At 54.2% G+C, this 17,821-nt stretch overlaps 1 protein-coding gene across 5 annotated transcripts; it reads left to right on the top strand.

Annotated features, from left to right (window-relative positions):
- Positions 1-97: 97 nt before the first annotated feature.
- TRMU (tRNA mitochondrial 2-thiouridylase) lies at positions 98-17,798 on the top strand. Of its 5 annotated transcripts, none has more exons than XM_072843508.1 (11): positions 98-250; positions 1,907-2,072; positions 5,150-5,256; positions 8,304-8,426; positions 11,510-11,682; positions 13,154-13,207; positions 13,292-13,358; positions 14,907-15,007; positions 16,275-16,419; positions 16,796-16,878; positions 17,277-17,798. In XM_072843508.1, exons 1-11 carry the CDS (start codon positions 169-171, stop codon positions 17,451-17,453), a joined length of 1,278 nt encoding a protein of 425 aa, XP_072699609.1. In that variant the 5' UTR covers positions 98-168; the 3' UTR covers positions 17,454-17,798. The 5 variants fall into 5 exon arrangements, with proteins under 5 accessions (XP_072699609.1, XP_072699611.1, XP_072699610.1 ...); XM_072843510.1 differs by having other exon boundaries at positions 177-250; positions 11,569-11,682; XM_072843511.1 differs by lacking the exon at positions 98-250 and adding an exon at positions 2,631-2,694 and having other exon boundaries at positions 1,933-2,072; positions 11,569-11,682.
- Positions 17,799-17,821: the final 23 nt, after the last annotated feature.

The following is a 17,821-nucleotide window of genomic DNA, read 5'->3' as shown; positions in this document are numbered from 1 at the left end:
GTGGGCGGGGCCTCGGGAGCGGAAGCCCGGGAGGAGGGGAGGGCCGTGCGCGAACGCACGTTTCCGGCCGGGCAGCGTCTGCGTCGGCGTCGCCGCGGCGGCGGGGGCGGGACTTCCGGTGCGGCGCGGAAGCGGCAGCTGAGGTTGCGGGAGGTCAGCGGCGAGCGGATGCAGGCGGCGCGGCACGTCGTGTGCGCCCTGTCCGGGGGGGTGGACAGCGCAGTGGCCGCGCTGCTGCTGAGGCGGAGAGGTGAGCGGCCCCTCCTCGGGGCCTGCGGCCGCGCCCGGCTCCCCGGGCAGTGCGGGGGGGCGGTCCTGGTCCTGCCGGGCCCCGCGGCGAGACGCGCCCGGAATGTCCGCGCGCTGCCTTCCCCCGAGCCCCGGCGCCCTGCACACAGGGCTGAAGGCAGCGCGAAACCACTGAGCCACCCAGGGATCCCAGGCTTTATGCATTCATGAGAGACAGAGAGAGGGAGAGGCAGGGACACAGGCAGGGACACAGGCAGAGGGAGAAGCAGGCTCCACGCAGGGAGCCCGAGGCAGGGCTCGATCCCGGGTCCCCAGGATCACGCTGGGCTGAGGGCGGCGCCACACCGCTGCGCCGTCGGGGCTGCCCAGAAGAGTGGATTTTTAAAGCCACATGTGGGGTTCTCTCTCCTACAAGCACTGGTTTAGCTCCCGTTCCGTGCAGGGCACTGGGACAGAGGGTTTAACTCCTGAATCTCTGGGCTTTGGAGTACTGACTTAAAACCTCTTAGTCAAATATCTTGGCTTTTGTTGCATTGAGGCTACACGTGAAGAAACATTAAACAACATTTCTCCTGGGGATCCCTGGGTGGCGCAGCGGTTTGGTGCCTGCCTTTGGCCCAGGGCGCGATCCTGGAGACCCGGGATCGAATCCCACGTCGGGCTCCCGGTGCATGGAGCCCGCTTCTCCCTCTGCCTGTGTCTCTGCCTCTCTCTCTCTCTCTCTCTGTCTATCATGAATAAATAAATAGATAAAATCTTAAAAAAAAAAAAAGAAACATTTCTCCTGCAGGGTAGGCACCTGAGTAGTCCTCTAAGATGATGCAAAGTTAAGAGCTGGTCCTGCTGGTAGTTGGTTGGCTACTTTGTTAGAAGAGGGAAAAGGTGCCTGTATGGCTCAATCTATCAGGGATCTGGCTTCAGCATAGGCCATGTTCCCGGGGTCCTGGGACTGAGCCCCACATCGGGCTCCCTCCTCAGCAGGGGGAGTCCGCTTCTCTCTTTCCCCTCGCTTGTGCGTGTACTCGCTCTCTCTCAAATAAGCAAACTCTTTTTTTAAAAAAGAGGAAAAAAATAGATCAAGAGATACATAGTATTGCTTTTGTAATAAAATAGTCCAGATTTTAATTGTCTTCTTGTGTGATGACTTAAAAGTCTATGTTGTAGATGATGACTGGCAACAACTTTTGAAATTCGTTTACTTTTCCCATAACTGAATGGTGGTTTTTGTTTGCTTTGAAAAGTGTTGACTTCCTGGTCTTCTGTCAGCACTCCTTTGCGGAGCCTCTCCTGTGTGCTAGGCGTTGTGCAGACACGGGGCAGGGACACAAAGATGAAAACACGCCTTCTAGCTCACCTGGGGGACGCGGGCAAACAGTTGCCGTCCGGCAGCGCACCATGATGACGGAGGTGTTTACAGAGCGTTGTGGGAGCTTAGGGAGGGAGCCTCTGGGCCCATCGGCCGGCCCCCAAGTCCGGCGGCTGGCACGGAGATGGGAGTCACTCCAAAGGCCGCATAGCAATGCAGGCACTGCCGGGAGAACCCACGGGTGGTGGTGCCGAGTGGGGTGTGTCTGGGAGCTCCTGGGAGCTCAGGAACTCCTGCCTTTTCATCCTGGGCTGATTATGGACTCTGATTGGTGCCTGCTGTCTCCCCCAGGCTACCAAGTGACAGGGGTATTCATGAAGAACTGGGACTCGCTGGATGAACACGGAGTTTGCACTGCTGACAGAGACTGTGAAGATGCCTACAGGGTCTGCCAGATTCTAGACATCCCGTTCCATCAGGTGTCCTATGTGAAGGAGTACTGGAATGACGTGTTCAGGTGGGTCCCGTTCAGAGGCGCAGAAGGCTTCCTGGTGGCCTGTGCCGCTTTTCCAAGGGAGGGACTGCCATGGCGGCCAGGCAAGTGACATGCAGCCCAGGCTGTTGGCCGTGGTGCCAGAGACCGTGTATGGGAGGATCCAGAGTACCCGGCCTCTTATTTATTATGCCACCTGCTTGAAGTCTCTTTAATGGTTTATGAGCAGCCTTGCATTGTTTCTGCTGCTAACTTAGGGTGGGAGAGCTAAGGCTAGGTCTTCCCTGACCACACAGCAGTAATGCCTGTGCAGGTCAGCAGGTAGGGGCTTCTGGAGAAAGGAAGCACGCCTCAGGAAAACACAAAACACAAAGACTTTAAAAATCTGACATAATACTAAAGGTGACCTCTAAGTGCTTGCTCTGTACTGGGCACAGTGCATTTGGGGACATAAAGATGGATAAGCTATGGCTCTATTCTGTAGGGGTTTGCAGCCTGGCGGGGAGGAGCACGTTTCCTTCAAAAGAGGTAACTGGGGAGCGGTGTGTGGGAAGTACCAGTGACTTCATAAAAATGCTGCAGGTTCGGAGGAGGGAGAAATGTGTCATATGGAGCAGACTTCCTGACGGAAGGCTTCATGGAAGAGGTGAGGTTTGATCTGCTCTTGAGAATAACAGTGAAGTAGAGAGGGTTTCCGTTCATTCTGATGGAGGCTCTCGGGTCTCACTTGGAAGCGGTGCTGTGGGGCTGGTGACTGACGAGAGTGAGTGTAGGAGGCAGGAGAGAGATAGTCAGGGAGAGCTTCACCATCAAATCTGGGTGGGCAGGGAAAGCTGCTTTGGGGGTTCCTTTGAGTACTGCAAGGTTTAAGGTGATAGCAAGAAATCCAGGTGAATTTAAACCTCACCCTTGACTACGAGGTTTGGCAAGTATGTGAGTGAATGTGATCTTTTGGAGGTTGACTCACATTTAACTGAGCCCGGGTGGGCTTTGACCAGTCTGCCCTCTGCCCTAGTTTCATCCTGGTCGCCCGTGGGGAGAGTTGCGATTGTGCTCCGTGATCTCATCGTTCCGAACGCTCCCTGCTCTGATAGCACTCTCTAGCTCAGAGATTTCTGAATTCTTCTGTTCAAGGCCCATTTGGCCTTCAGGGCTCAGAGTGCAGATGTTCTTTCCTCTTGCTGTCTCCCTGGTGGGGTGCAGGCAGGGTTTGTCCCCTCACCGAGCAGGCTGTGCTCCGTGGTTTTTACTGATGCCACTGACCTGTCTTCTGTGAAGCGGTTTGGGAAACGGTTAACATGATTTTCATCAGCCAGTGGAAACGTTCAGCCTCTTTCACGTTCATTCAGCACTTCTTAGAAAACGTTCTGGTGGCTGTGAACACACAGCGAGAGTAAAGCCTGGATTCTCATGAACCTCTTGACAACTTTCTGACAGTTAAACAATTGAAATAAGGAGCCATACAAGTATTCTCCCTTTCTGAGAGGATTGAGAAGTGGTAGGAACACAGTTTGGCATTGCCTGCTGGAGTTGAAGCTGCACATGTGGCCTATGACTCCGCGTACATTCACCCTCTCGGTCAGCGTCAGCATTGTTGTTTGTAACCATTGTAGAGCGAAAAGCTTTAGGTTCAATGAAAAATGATCACAGATACTCAAAGTACACCCTTTAACTTTTGCTTTTTAAAAGATTTTATTTTGGGATCCCTGGGTGGCTCAGTGGTTTAGCACCTGCCTTCGGTCCAGGGCATGATCCTGGGGTCCCGGTAGCGAGTCCCACATCAGGCTTCCTGTATGGAGCCTGCTTCTCCCTCTGCCTGTGTCTCTGCCCCTCTCTTTCTCTCTCTCTCTCTCTCTCTCTCTCATAAATAAATAAAATCTTTTTAAAAAATAAAATAAAATATTTTATTTTTAACTGATCTGTACGCCCAATGCGAAGCTTAAACCCCCGACCCTAAGATTGAGAGTTGCATGCTCCTCCAACTGAGCCAGCTGGGCACCCCTCACCCGTTAATACTCACTTTAAACTCCTGGAACAGACACCATAATCCTCCTAAAGTGGATTCTGAGACTATGAACTTGCTGCCGAGCCATCCTCCTCCCATGTCTAGTCATTCAGCCTGTTAGAGCAGGGGTCCAGTACACTAGGATGCTTGGTGTCCTGGAAGCTGGTCCTCAGAGGTATGTCAGTCACATTGGAGAAGTATTTGCTGGCATTTATTTGCCCACTGCCCTGGGTCCCTAGGCCAGGAATGTGGAAAGACTAATACAGCCCCAAATTGCAGCTCTGGATCATTGTATTCCTGCTCTCACTCCAGCATGCTCTTCACCCACGCCTTCCTCTGTTGATGAAGTCAGGGGAGGCTGGAGTTGAGTGAGTCAGTCCCATCCCCTCCCTACACATCCTGTGAGCCTCTGGGGAGACGGAATGGTTGCTGAGTCTGAGTGGCAGGTGAGCTTTATATCCAGGTCTGTACATTATTATAGATTTTAGTGGAAAGTGGCTGGCTTTACACAAATGCTTCATGAAAACACTGACAGTGGCTGTCTCTTGAAGCTCTCCTATTTTACAGAAAATTATAGCTTTGGTAAGACAAGTAGAAACTAAGTAATTTAACCAATATAGTTTTAAAGATTTTATTTATTTGATGGGGATCCCTGGGTGGCTCAGTGGTTTAGTGCCTGCCTTTGGCCCAGGGTGTGATTCTGGAGTCCCGGGATCAAGTCCCGCATCGGGCTCCCTGCATGGAGCCTGCTTCTCCCTCTGCCTGTGTCTCTGCCTCTCTTTCTCTCCCTCTCTGTCTCTCTCTCTCTCTCTCTCTCTGTCTCTCATGAACAAATAAATAAATAAAATATTTTTTTAAAAAAGCGTGAGCTCACATGGGGTAGGGGGAGGGGCAGAGGGAGAGAGAGAATCCCAGCCAGACTGTGTTCCACTGCTGAGCCTGATGTGGGGCTCAATCCTACGACTCTGAGATCATGACCTGAGCTAGAATCAAGAGCTGGGCACTCAACTGACTGAGCCGCCCAGGTGCCCCTACAGATTTTTTTTTTTGAGGAATGTTTCACACTTAGAAATGAAAATCTTTTTTTCTATTCCAGTGATTTTTTAAGTGAATATGAAAAAGGAAGGACTCCCAATCCTGACATAGTTTGCAACAAGCACATCAAATTCAGTTGTTTTTTCCATTATGCCGTGGATAATCTCGGTAAGTTGTTCTGCTATTTCCATTTAATCTTTTTAAAATCATAAGGTTTTCAGAGATAGCCAGGAGCCAAGTTCTGGTAAATAGTTTCATCTTCAGAAGGAAAGGAAGTAGTGAAAACCATAATCTGTATTTCTTTGAGTAAGAAAGAACTTTCTGGCAATATGCAAATGACAGGGTCACAGGGAGGAGGGAGTGTGTCTTCATTGTGGACCTCACAGGTGTGGGGACCGTGTTGTAGGTTCAGAGCACCAAACGTCCTGAGGAAACGCAGGGGTCACGGGCAGAGAGCCGAAGATTGGGGCCACCGGACCTTGCCTGCAGGTCCAGCTTTGCTTGAGCAGCTCCATTTCCGGCATGGTTATACTTAGCGGAGATTTCACGAGCCCTATTTAGAGCTCAGGAAGGTCGGCGTTTGTTTCTTGCTAGTAGTCCTCCTTTTGGCTAGTCCTCCTGAGACTTTATCTTGTTTCCCAGGGTGGCTTTCTGCTCTGCCCTGAGAAGAAGTCTGTGTCTGTGTCTTATTCTGGATTCTGGGCCTCTCTTTCCCTGGATTTGAAGCCACATTTTAGTGTTTTGCTTTGTTTTTTGAGATTTTTTTTATTTGACAGAACAGAGTGAGAGAGAGAGCATGAGTTGGGGGGCAGAGGGAGAGGGAGGGAGATGTAGACTCCCCACTGAGCAGGAAGCCCGATGCCATGCGGGGCTGGATCCCAGGACCCCGGGGTCATGACCTAAACCACCCAGGCATCCCTTAGTGGTCTATTCGGAAAGCCCATTGAGGCCCTGCTACCCGCAGACAACTGGCCTGCAGACTTTGTTCTGATGGTTCTCCTTCCTCTTCTCCATCTGCCCATAGGGGCATCCTTGTTCCTTTGTGTGGCCACCTTGCTCGCTTGGGCTGCCTGTGGTGTCTACTGCTGCGCTGCCATAAAGCCTGCAAGCTGACTTCTGTGCCCTGCCATCTCCAAAATTCTGGATTCTGGCCTTTCTGTTGCTTCTGTCCCTTGTGGCTCACCCTGCCATGTCTGGCTACGTGCCCAGAGGTTATTAATGTGACTGTCCATTGCCAGTGGTGCAGTAGTGTCCTGTCAGCACTGCCACCGTGGCCTAAGCAGGCCCACAGCACACAGGGCCCTGCAGCTAAAGAGGTGACAAGACCCTGCTTCACAGGCCACAGTGAAACCTGCGCAACAAAGGCTCCAGAAGTCTGGATGCATTTGAATGACTTAATAGCAGAACTGAACATGAGTAGAGGTGATTCTGAGTTTGCTGACTAGGTTCAATAATCCATCTTTATCTGAGATGAGGAGTGGGTCTGGGGCTTCAGCTGCCTACAGTCTGGTGTCCCCTGATGGTTGGGGGTTTCAGGAAACACGGGTGTCTGCCCTGGTGGGCCATGTCAGGGGGCTTGTGTTATCTCGTTTATTCGGGAAGGGGGTGACCGGTTCATGTAAGTAGTTCTTGAAGGAAGTAGATTCAGTGAGGTCCCAAATGTGCTTTCTCAGATAGTCCATATACAACAGTTAATTTTTCTTTTTTTTAACTCTATCACTAAGAATTTGCCTCAGGGCAGGGAATGCAGGATGGCAAACTGGAGAGCCCGGTCCTGTACAGAGGTGGTTTCTGCTTGTTCTAGTTGTAGCTGATGGCTTCCACGTCAGACCAGTATTACTAGAACTTTCCTTTTTTTAAATTTTTTCATTTTTTTAAAATTTTTTTATTTTTTTAAAGATTTTATTTATTTAGTCATAGAGACACAGAGAGAGAGAGAGAGAGTCACAGGCAGAGGGATAAGCAGGCTCCATGCAGAGAGCCTGACAGACTCGATCCAGGGTCTCCAGGATCACGCCCTGGGCTGCAGGCGTTGCTAAACCGCTGCGCCACCGGGGCTGCCCCCCTCTTTTTTTAATAGGTAAAATGTTTATTTACTTATTTTTTTAAGTAAGCCTCTGTGTCCAGCATGGGGCTTGAACTCATGACCCTTGAGATCAGGACCTGCACCCTCCTCTGACTGAGCTGGCCAGGCGCCCTCAACGGTTAATTCTCATTGCTTCTTTTGTCTTACTCTGAGCTGGTCTAGTCGGAGAGGGAGGGACTCAGTTTGCTGCCCCTCCCTAAAAAAGTCTTTTGTGATACTGAATATCTGGAATGTTTACAAGAAAGATTATGAACTGATATGTGCCTTGGTAGGTTATTTCGCTTTTTTGTGTAATGTGGAGAGAAGAAATGGAATATGCTGCATGGTCCTTCACTGCGGTGAAAATTAAAACTACCACAGAGTGAAAATAGGGAGACACGTCTATCATTTCAATTCCCAGAATCAAAGGAATGGGCTTTTCCCTATTCTTAATCTTTTTCTGTATGCTAAATAAAATGGGATCATAGTATTACGTACTTTTTCCTTACTTAACAATGTCATGAAAAATTTATCTTCGTAAGTGATGCTGTTCTTAATGGCAATGGCATTTTAACTTCATATTCTCCTGGAGTTGAACGTTTTGGTGTTTTCAATTTTCCAAGTCTTTTTTTTTTTTTTAATTTTTATTTATTTATGATAGTCACAGAGAGAGACAGGCAGAGACACAGGCAGAGGGAGAAACAGGCTCCAGGCACCGGGAGCCCGACGTGGGATTCGATCCCGGGTCTTCGGGATCGCGCCCTGGGCCAAAGGCAGGCGCCAAACCGCTGCGCCACCCAGGGATCCCTCAATTTTCCAAGTCTTTGTGTGCATATCTGTGTTTCTAAGCTAGAGTCAAGGAGCGGATAGATACTAACTTTTGAAAGGTTGGTATAGTTGGAGTGAAACCTTGTAGCAAGGTTGTATCCGTGTAAGTGGAGAGTTCAAGGCCACTTGTAGACCAGAATGTCCGGGGCAGGGCGGTCTCTGCGCTCTGGCTCCCCTGTTTGAGTGGGAGGTGGACCATCGGTGGAGACCGTCCAGCTCAAGGCTTGGTGTCTGCACGTTCCTGAGACACCCGAGCCTGAGGTGGCCATGGTCAGCAAATGCGAGTCTCAAGTTTGATCTTGTGTTTTTAAAAACTTCCCAGGAGCAGATGCTGTCGCCACAGGTCACTATGCCAGAACCTCACTGGAAGATGAGGAAGTCTTTCAGCAGAAGCACATTAGGAGGCCAGAAGGGCTTTTCAGAAATCGATTTGAAGTTAGAAATGGTAAGTGAACGTGCCCGGGTCAGACCTTAGTGCACAGAGGAACTTAACTTTGAAGTGTGGCAGTGGGTCATCATCCCAGCACACCTGCTGGGTCTTGATGTGTTCCAGACCAGCTTGCTGGTTTCGAAAAGCAGTTACCAGGAGGGCCATCTCCCCATGGATCCTGGGGCCGGGCACCAGGGGAAGTGCTGGTTGGACGCCTGGCTGAGGCCTGGCTGGAACCTGTATATGTGGTTTATTACCCAGGTCTTTTCACCCTGCGAGTGGCTCGAAGATTCCCATGATATTTGAGGAAGTACGTGTTGATTGTTGGAGGACTCAGAGGCCCTGTCACTTACCATCAGGTTCTCGAGGGCTCAAGACTAAGTGCGCATACCTCAGTGTGACCCAGGTGCTGGGGCCTGCCTGACATTCAGGCCCGGTGGAAGATGTGTTTGCAGAGATTGTGTACACAAATCGGGTTTATTATCATTGGAGGGAGCCAGGTTTCACCTTTCTAGAAGAATGCCCAGCTGTCATCAGGGATGCTGCTGGCTGGTCCTGGTATACACTCGTGTGTAGAAAAGAGGAATTCATGTCATTGCAAAGGGAGAGACAGAACAGGGGCTCAGAGCCACGCTTGAGCAAGAAGATTCCTTCGTTGTGGGATTGCTGAAAGGCTGGCATTTTCCCAGTGTGACCTGCTGCCTGCCTGCCTTGCAGCACCTGCCCTCTTTCCCCAAAGCCCAGGCACTTGGCCCCTCTGAGAGCAGAGCTGGGTTTGCTTGTCTAGCTGGCAGGTGAGGGGACCGAGGCAGGGAGCCATTGACCGGGGGGCCTTGGGCAGCAGAGCTGGATCTCCGCCCAGGTCCATCCAGGTCTACAGTTGTGCTCTTTCTGTGTGCCCGGCCCCGCGCCCATTCTGTCCTGCATGGCACCGAGCTGGTAGGAAGGCCACAGCGATCATGTGGTAGTCTGCTGTATTATGTGAGCCCTGAGGGGGCTGGCGGGTGCTTGGCTGCCCTGGTTTTGTCCTAATCCCTCCCCCATTCACAGCAGAGGGTGTGCATAGGACCTTCCCGACTTGAACGCAGACAGGGATAGCACTCCCTCCCTTGTTGGGAGGGTCTCCCTCGGGTGCCTGTAGCCACTGTGCCTGCTGCTAGGGCCTCCAATCCAGACAAGAGAGAGGACAGGTTTCCTCGGCGCCCCCTCTCCGTTGCTCCAGAGGCCACCTTTCACACCCCCAGGCACCACTCTCCCCAGAAGCGTCTCTGTCGGGAAGAACGCAAAGTCCTGCTGCTTGGGAACTCCACAGCACAATTCACCAAGTAAACATGGACTTAAGGGTCCTGAGTAGCCAAAGGAATTATTTCCATATTGAATAGACATTTTTGCTTATCTCCTAGAAAATGGTTTGCCTTCCAGACCTGTCTGGACCTTTATGTGAGGCCTTGGGCGCTCTGAAACTTCTCTGATTGCTTTGACGTGTGTTTTGTTGAGTAATTTTAATGTGGCGTTGTTGTAATAATACAAGCGTGTCTTTGTCCTCAGCGTGTTTTCTAGGCACATTGGAGCTTTTTATTTAATTCTTAGTTGCCCTGGAGACCTGGACTGGAGCCTCTTGGTCTGCGCCTGGGTCCGGGTCCTGGGGCAGAGTGCACACGGGGGCTGAGCACACGGGGCAGCAGAGAGCCCGGCCTGGGTTGGTCGGCCCCCAGAGCCAGCGCTCCTGGGCCCAGGCCTGGCGAGGATGAGGCCTCACTGCGCAAAGTGGGCTCAGTGCTGGCCTGACCGCAGATGGATTGCAAGGGTGCGTGAATGGAGTCCTTGGCACTGGCACATCCTCCTGTGTTTCTTTCTGTGTTTAGGATTGCTGCCCTCCTTTTAAAAAATAGATTTGGAGTCTGTTTTAAATGACTGGGAACCGTGAGGAGAACCCAGCAGCTCCGGGTGTCCTGAGGCTTCCGTGCGCAGCCTGACCGGGCTTCCTTCTGAAACAAAAAGCAGCCCTGGGTAGACGAGTCTGCCTGCCTGGTGACTGGCTGGCTGGTTGTCATATTTTGACTGCTCGTGTTGCTCTGCACATAGCACATTTTGGACCAGGACTTAGGCCGCAGGTGCACTGTTCTGTTGAGCCTCCTCACTGATCTCAACCTTAGTGTCCTCGTCTGTAAAATGGGGATAATCGAACCGCCCACAGCTAAAGTGAGAATCACATTTGAGGTCCCAGGTGGAGAATGTGCCCTCCACAGAGCCTGTGTTCTCCCCATGACCGTGCCAGGCCAACAGGCACATGTGTAGTGCCCCAAGGGTGATGTGCAGCAGCCTCTCCCAGCATTGCATCTGGTCCTGAGAATTCGTGTAGCTTTCCCTGCTTTTCCTTTCGTGTAGCGTGAATGTGTGAGCGAGCGTGAGCAGCCTGGTGCTTGCATCGTGGCAGTCCTGGCACAGACCAGGCAGGTCCGATATGGCCCGGCAGTGGTGCCGGGCCTCCTCTGATGGTGTCATGGGCTCAAGGTCAGGGACACCTCTGTGCTGTGGCCTTAGCCAGAGGCGGTTCTGTATGGTGCAGGGCGTCGAGAGGTCCTGGAGGAGCTTCTGGTGGATGTCCACGTGCCTCTGAACAGAGCCCGCTTGCTTGGGAAAGGAAACGGCTCAGAGGCGCTGAGACTGGAGCTGGGCCTGGGGCGGTGGGGGGGCGTGGGGAGCAGCACGGCTGACCCCCCTCCGTCCCCTTCCTGGGGCTCTCTGGGGGTCCTCTCGTCCTGCTTTCTCCCGCCCGGCTGTGTGTGTCTCAGGCCTGTGTCACATCACCTCTACGCGCAGGGCTGTGCGCTGTTTGATCGGTGAGATACCATAACCCGGGTGGGAACTGGAATAAGTTTCCCGATCACGTAAAATTATTCTTAATGGCCGATCAATTCGGGGTGGGACCTTTTCTCCCCTCAAGCATGGGTGTTGTTTGTTTTCCTGGCGGTCTGCTTTTAAGTATTGATTTCTGTTTCTGACAGACCGGGGGTAATCTAATGGAAAGACGTGATTCAGAGCCAAGTGCCGTTATGTTTATTCCCGCAACGTCTTCTGTTCTTTACTCTTGGCAGCGGTAAAACTTCTTCAAGCAGCTGACAGCTTTAAAGACCAGACCTTCTTTCTCAGCCAGGTTTCCCAAGATGCTCTGCGGAGAACCCTCTTCCCTCTGGGGGGGCTAACGAAAGATTTTGTCAAGAAAATAGCTGCTGAGAATAGACTCCATCACGTGCTTCAGAAAAAGGAGGTAGGACCAAAGTGAGGTACACTTGCCGCGCCGTGGCCACGATCTGTGGAGACGCGGTGCCCTGGCTGGGTGCTTCCTCCCCAGGATGCAACATCAGGTCATACCCCGGGGCACATGCGCCGTAGGAGGTGCACTCGACTTCTCCCTTCCGTCTCCCTGGCCCCACTCGGGTGGGCAGCTTTCACAGCAGCCTGGCTGGCTCATTGGAGTGCTCTTGGCCCAGCCTGCCAGGGGAAGGCAGGGCATTGGGGACCGGGCCCTAAGACGCCCTGATCTCGGGCTCTGTCACTACTCGCACGCAGATCTGCCATTTTCACGCACTCATCCAGCCTCTCCTCTTCGAGGGCCTTCCTGTACTGGGGGCTGTGCTTGCCCCTGAGGATAGGGTGAGGAGCACATGGTTCCCTCGGTCCTGCCTTAATGGAGCTCACAGGAAAGGGAGACAGACATGAAACATGTCATGGGGAAATTAGAACATGTGTAGGAGACGTCAGTGAACTCTAACTAGATCAGCCTAGACCCTAAGACAGGCTCTGAGGAATTAACATTTAATTCAACCTGAGACCTCAGGATGATAAGATTTAGTGTCACCGAGAGGATTGTGGGGAGATAGTTCTGATAGTGGGAAGAGCGTGTGCAAAGGCCCAGAGGCAAGGAGAGCCTGGACATTGGAACGAGAGTGAAGCCAGTGTGGCAGACGTCTAGTGCTAGGAGATGGTCCTGGTGTGCTCGGTCTGGTCGGGCCACCTCGGGTTGGGTCACCATTAGCTGAGGCTGCTTTGTTTTTGTCTTCCTGGGAATGAGCACGTGCTTTTCATCAGCAAGTCATTGTCCCCAAGGAAGATCTTCCATGCATCCGTTTACCCATCATCTCTGTTCCTCTGTTTACCTGTTCAGTTTCTGGGTGTGGCTCTGTGGTGGGAGGTGAGGGAGCCACGTCTCAGACACAAGCAGAGAGCAGGTGAGAGAGCCATGTGACAGGAGCACACGTTCCTGCTCGTCTTCTGGGCTAGAGGAGATCACCTGGAGGGAGCCCTCTCTTTCCTCGGACCTTCCTGTGGATGCTTTGGCTTCTGGCCCTACTGGCCCCCGTCTCCTCCGTGGCTCACGAACAGTGGTCCGAAGGGCTTGCACAGCTGCAGCTCACTCTCCTGGGCCGGCTGGGCTGACGGTCCTCAGTGCAGGGACCACACCCAGACGAGGTGGCCATGCTGTCACCCTGCTAGCTCACTCACCAGGTCCAGGCTTGGGGGCCTTAAGTAGCCCCTGGGAGTTTGAGATGTTCTAAAACCCCTCGAGGTCCGTTTGTGGGCATGGCTGATGTCTGTGGGTGCTGGCTGAGGAGAGCCAGGCCTGCAGCCCGGGAGGCTCAGGGCAGGTGGCAAGGCCCGGGGAGGCCTGGGTGCTAGTTTTCATGCAGGAACCTCCTGCCTCTTTCTTAACCTCACAGTCAATTTTCCTTTTGTTTCAGAGCATGGGCATCTGTTTCGTTGGTAAAAGAAATTTTGAAAATTTCATTCTTCAGGTAAGTATTCTTTGATGCAAAAGAATGGAGCCACGTTTCTGCTGTGGACTTGGATCCCTTAGTAAGGACGTGCTTGTCTTTTAGTATCTACAGCCTCGACCTGGTAAATTTATTTCTATTGAAGACAATAAAGTTCTGGGAACACACAAAGGTGAGACACAACCTCAGGATGTTTCTCGTCATAAACTTCCTGAGTCGTGGGGCAAGTGTCAGCTCTGAACCCTCCCGTGCACCGGGGCACAGGGGCACGAGGGAACGTGGGGGCGGCTGGCTGCGAGTGTTATGTGTGGTCTCTGTGAAGCATTGCAGCTAATAAAGAGGGATGCCTTCCACTTCAGAAAGACGCTACTCTCTGAGTGATGTGTTGTGTCCCTGTAAATAGAATTATCTTTCGTGTAAAAAGAAAATATTAGAACAGAAAAGTCCACCCTGATGAGAGAAGCTCATTTGATTGAATTCAGAGTGTGAACTTCCAGCTCTAGGACAAAGAAACGGATCAGAGGGTTTCCCCATAAGGCAGGGGTGTTGCCCTTGGGGTGCTGCTGGCTCATGCACAGACAATTTTGGGAGCACTGGGAGTTTGCACTGGGTTGGTGTACGGAGGCTCCGATAGACAAGTCAGGCTCCGGCGTTCACAGCCTGGCGGGAGGTCAGGTGTTGGGATCCTGCTGGTGGGTCTGTGTCCTCGGGGCATCCTCAGGGACTGGGGACCAGGTAGGGCTTGACCCTGATTGTGTCTGGCCTGCTGGAGGGACAGGGGCTGGTGCTCACACACGGACAGGGCCACAAGTGGTTCTTTGGAATCCCCCCACCTTGGACCTTCCTGTGGATGCTTTGGCTTCTGGCCCTACTGGCCCCTGTCTCCTCCGTGGCTCACGAACAGTGGTCCGAAGGGCTTGCACAGCTGCAGCTCACTCTCCTGGGCTGGCTGGGCTGACGGTCCTCAGTGCAGGGACCACACCCAGACGAGGTGGCCATGCTGTCACTCTGCTAGCTCTTGGGGTGCTGCTGGCTCATGCACAGACAATTTGGGAAGATGGCTCCTCTGTCCTGTTGAGGGAGCTGGGCCAGGATGTCACAGGCTCCTGGGGAGCCAAGCGGAGAAGCCATGTGTTCCTGAGACAGAGGAGGTGACAGCCTTGCTGGGGACAGGCCTGCCGGCTGCTCCCAGCACCTCCGGCAGTCTGGCTCAGGGCACTGTGATCCCTCAGGTTGTTCCTGTCTGTACTAATGCCATTAGGGAGGGCAGGACTTAGCCATCTGGTCTTGTGATATTTGTTGCGGGGTTGGGGATGTGCAGAGAAGCGGGGGCAGCCCGATGCCACGGCCCCAGTGTGGTTCATATGTTGGAGGGGCCAGTAGTGGACACTCAGCAGGCAGGGACTCATGGGTTCGAGCAGTGCCCAGTCCACGTTCTAAAGGAACTGTGCTGCTCCTGGTTTAGGTGGTCTGGCAGCTGGAATTGCTCCTTTCGGGGTGCGGGGGACAGCCTCACCTGACCTGAACAAGGGATGGGACAAGCTCATTGGCTTGGCCAGGACTAATGCTCACGGCAGGAGAACACAGCCCCTCCGGGCTACCTCTCAGTGGTCGGCAGAGCCTCCAGACTGCTGCCCCTCATCCTCTCCTCCCAGTTAAGAGGGGTGTGGTGTTTGAGATGGAGCTGGTGCCAACCCACTGAGACACTGTATTCCCGTAGGTTGGTTCCTGTATACTTTGGGCCAGAGAGCCAAGATAGGTGGTCTCCGCGAGCCCTGGTATGTGGTGGAGAAGGACGGCACCAAGGGCGACGTGTTTGTGGTGAGTTGGGCTCGCCTTTTAGGCAGGTGACGGAGGTCTGTTTTTGGCAGAACCAGCAGTGTTTGTGAGACCAGGCAGGGCTGGTGAAGTCCTACAGAGCAGCAGTGATTGATGGACCATCCTTGCCTTTCCTCTGCGTCCTCCTGGGATTGGCCCAAGGTACCAGAAGGATTTTGTTGAAGGTACTTATCAGGGTCTTACTGTATGTTGGCCACACTAGTAAACGTGATGTTAATTGCTGGGAATACGGATTATTTTTCTGACTTTACAAAAGAGGCTGAAGGCCCTGTAGTGCTTAGGACGGGGCTTGCACATCATTGGCTCCTGCAAGTCATTGCTGAACAGTTGGAAGTGGCCGAGCCAGTGCCAAACTGGTTTGTGTGCCCCCATGGGGCCCTGAACAACTGTGACCTAGGACACCATCCCTGGGCTCTAGAGCAGGGCTTCGCCAAGGGGGGGGAGTTTGCCCTGTACCCCGGAACACTTGGCGGTATCCCTACAGTATCTGATGGGTGGAGGCCAGGAGTGCTGCTGACATCCCACAGGAGAGGAGAGCCCCTACTCCCTGACAGAATGATGTGGTCTCAGACCCGTCATACCAAGGTTGAGAGGCCCTGGCTTAAGAGACCTGGATGCCATCCCGTGCTCTGTCACAAAGCTGAAGGACCTTGTCTTAGACACAGGCAGTGAGAGGCCAGCAGACCCGGCCTGCTGATTCTGGGGCATGTCCTTCCAAGAAGAGCTGTAGGCATAACAGGGATTGTGCTCATGCATGAATTAAAGTGATTTTAGTGTAAAATTTCAGTGGTCTCTTTTGCTCTGAGAAGACCAATATGTCATCAGCTGACGTCCGCATGTGGGTATCCCTGGCTGGGGCCTGGGGACAGGAGCCTCAGAGGCAGATGGCCTCAGCACAGCCCCCTGGGAGCCGGCCCTGTCCCTTCCTCCCCAGCCACTCGGTGTTTGATGGGCTTCCTGCGGTGACCTTTCTGAGACAGGCCAGCTGCATGGTGGGCCCATGCCCGGCAGGTGGGGAGACTTGAGCCTGGAGCTCACCGGCAGAGTGCTGTGACGAGACACTTTCCCTCCTGTGCAGAGTGGGGACCAGAACGCTGGGGGATGGGCCGTCGCATTTCTGTGGCAGATACTGCAGCCAGCAGTGAGCATGCTGTTAGGGTTGCTGCTGACGAAGCACGGTGGCCGGCTCGGGGTGGGGGCCCTTCTGCCAGGGGCTTCGGGGTCCTGACCCGCGCGATCCGCTCCGCAGGCACCCCGGACAGACCACCCGGCTCTCTACAGGGACCTGCTGCGGACCAACCGCGTGCACTGGATTGCGGAGGAGCCGCCTGCCGCCCTGGTCCGGGACAAAATGATGGAGTGCCACTTCCGGTTCCGCCACCAGATGGCGCTAGGTGACTGAGCGGGAGGGTCCCTTCAGAGGAGCCCCAGTGTAGGAGCATCATTGGACTTGGGGCGGAATGTCCCCCTGGCTCGGATTGCATAACATGTTCAGAACCCCCTCTTCACCTGCCTTCCCGAGGAGCCTGCACCGGGCGGCTCTGAGGCCCAGAGTGGCCTCCCTGGTCAGCTCCAGAGGTGCAGGTATGGCAGGCCGGGCAGCAGGTGGCGCTGAGCCCCCCATGGCCCCTGCCCCTAGCTTCCCGGAGAAGCTCTTGCCCCCGCTGCCTGGTGCTCCCCCTGCCCCCGGGGCTGGGTGTGCGAGACCTGGGACTGGCCATGCATGGAAAGGCCAGTGCCCCCTCCAAGGACCCCCTCCCCTCTTCACAGTGCCCTGTGTGCTGACCCTCAATCAAGACGGCACGGTGTGGGTGACAGCTGTGAAGGCTGTGCGGGCCCTGGCCCTGGGACAGGTGAGTGGGGCGAGCCCGGCCTTGTGCACAAGATGGGCTTTGGCACCTGCTCGGCTGTCCCTCGTCAGTGCCCGTGTGGCTGAGAGGGCTCTGGCCGGCGGGTTTCATGCCTGGGAGGGATGGCTGCCCTTCTCCCCACTGGAGCACCCGGTTCGCGGGGTGGGGGGCTGAGGGGTGGAGTGGGTGGGAGCCGAGCCAGCTCTGTGCCCAGCCTGCCCCTCCCAGCCACACCAGTGATGCCTGGTCCTGCTTGGCTACTGGGAGGGCCTGGCTGCCCCGTCTTGGCCTGCCCTCCGCCGCCCCCCGCCCCCCTCCAGCCCAGCAGCTACGGACCCGCATCCTGGCTGGTGGGCCTGGCTGGGCCCCGCTGCTGTGACCTGGGCTTCTTTCCTTTTTAGTTTGCCGTCTTTTACAAAGGGGATGAGTGTCTGGGCAGTGGGAAGATCCTGCGCTTGGGGCCGTCTGCCTACGTACTCCAGAAGGGCAAGAGCAAGTCCAGAGTGGCCACCGAGGGCCCCAGTGACGGCCCGAGCAACGGCCCGGGCAGCGGCCCAGGGCTGGGCCCCGCGCTCTGACAGAGGCCAAGCTGCTGCTGAGCACCCGGGGGTCAGACGCGGAGTTGTGGAGCCTGGGCTGGAGGGGTTGGGGGGAGCTGGGCTGGCTCTGCCGCCCCAGTTCTATCCGGGCTGGCCAAGGTTCCAGAAAGCGTCTAGAGCCAGGGAGAGCCCTAGAGAGGCCAACCCTGTCTTCTCCAAGTTGGTGCTCTGGCCAGAAGGACTTACTGGCTAGGGTTGGGCCCTAAGTGCCCCATTTATAGTGTTGCTCTTTCATGCCTCAGGGAAGGTTTCCCACCTGCATGCACGCAGGGGGCCTGCAAAGGAGGCCTCGGGGACAGCATCCAATAAAACCGTTGTCTGGGACAGAGTCTGATGGGGGTCTCCTG

The sequence above is a fragment of the Canis lupus genome, chromosome 11 (genome assembly GCF_048164855.1).
Source record: "Canis lupus baileyi chromosome 11, mCanLup2.hap1, whole genome shotgun sequence".
NCBI lineage: Eukaryota > Metazoa > Chordata > Mammalia > Carnivora > Canidae > Canis > Canis lupus.
This window is presented reverse-complemented; position numbering and strand designations above follow the sequence as displayed.

What these genes read in the sequence shown, in the direction of transcription:
- TRMU (XM_072843508.1), top strand. Translation starts at nt 169, where the DNA reads ATGCAGGCGGCGCGGCACGTCGTGTGCGCCCTGTCCGGGGGGGTGGAC. An exon ending in ACGTGCTTCAGAAAAAGGAG is followed by an intron (nt 11,683 to 13,153) that starts GTAGGACCAAAG and finishes CTTTTGTTTCAG; the next exon opens with AGCATGGGCATCTGTTTCGT. An exon ending in GGGCCCTGGCCCTGGGACAG is followed by an intron (nt 16,879 to 17,276) that starts GTGAGTGGGGCG and finishes TTTCCTTTTTAG; the next exon opens with TTTGCCGTCTTTTACAAAGG.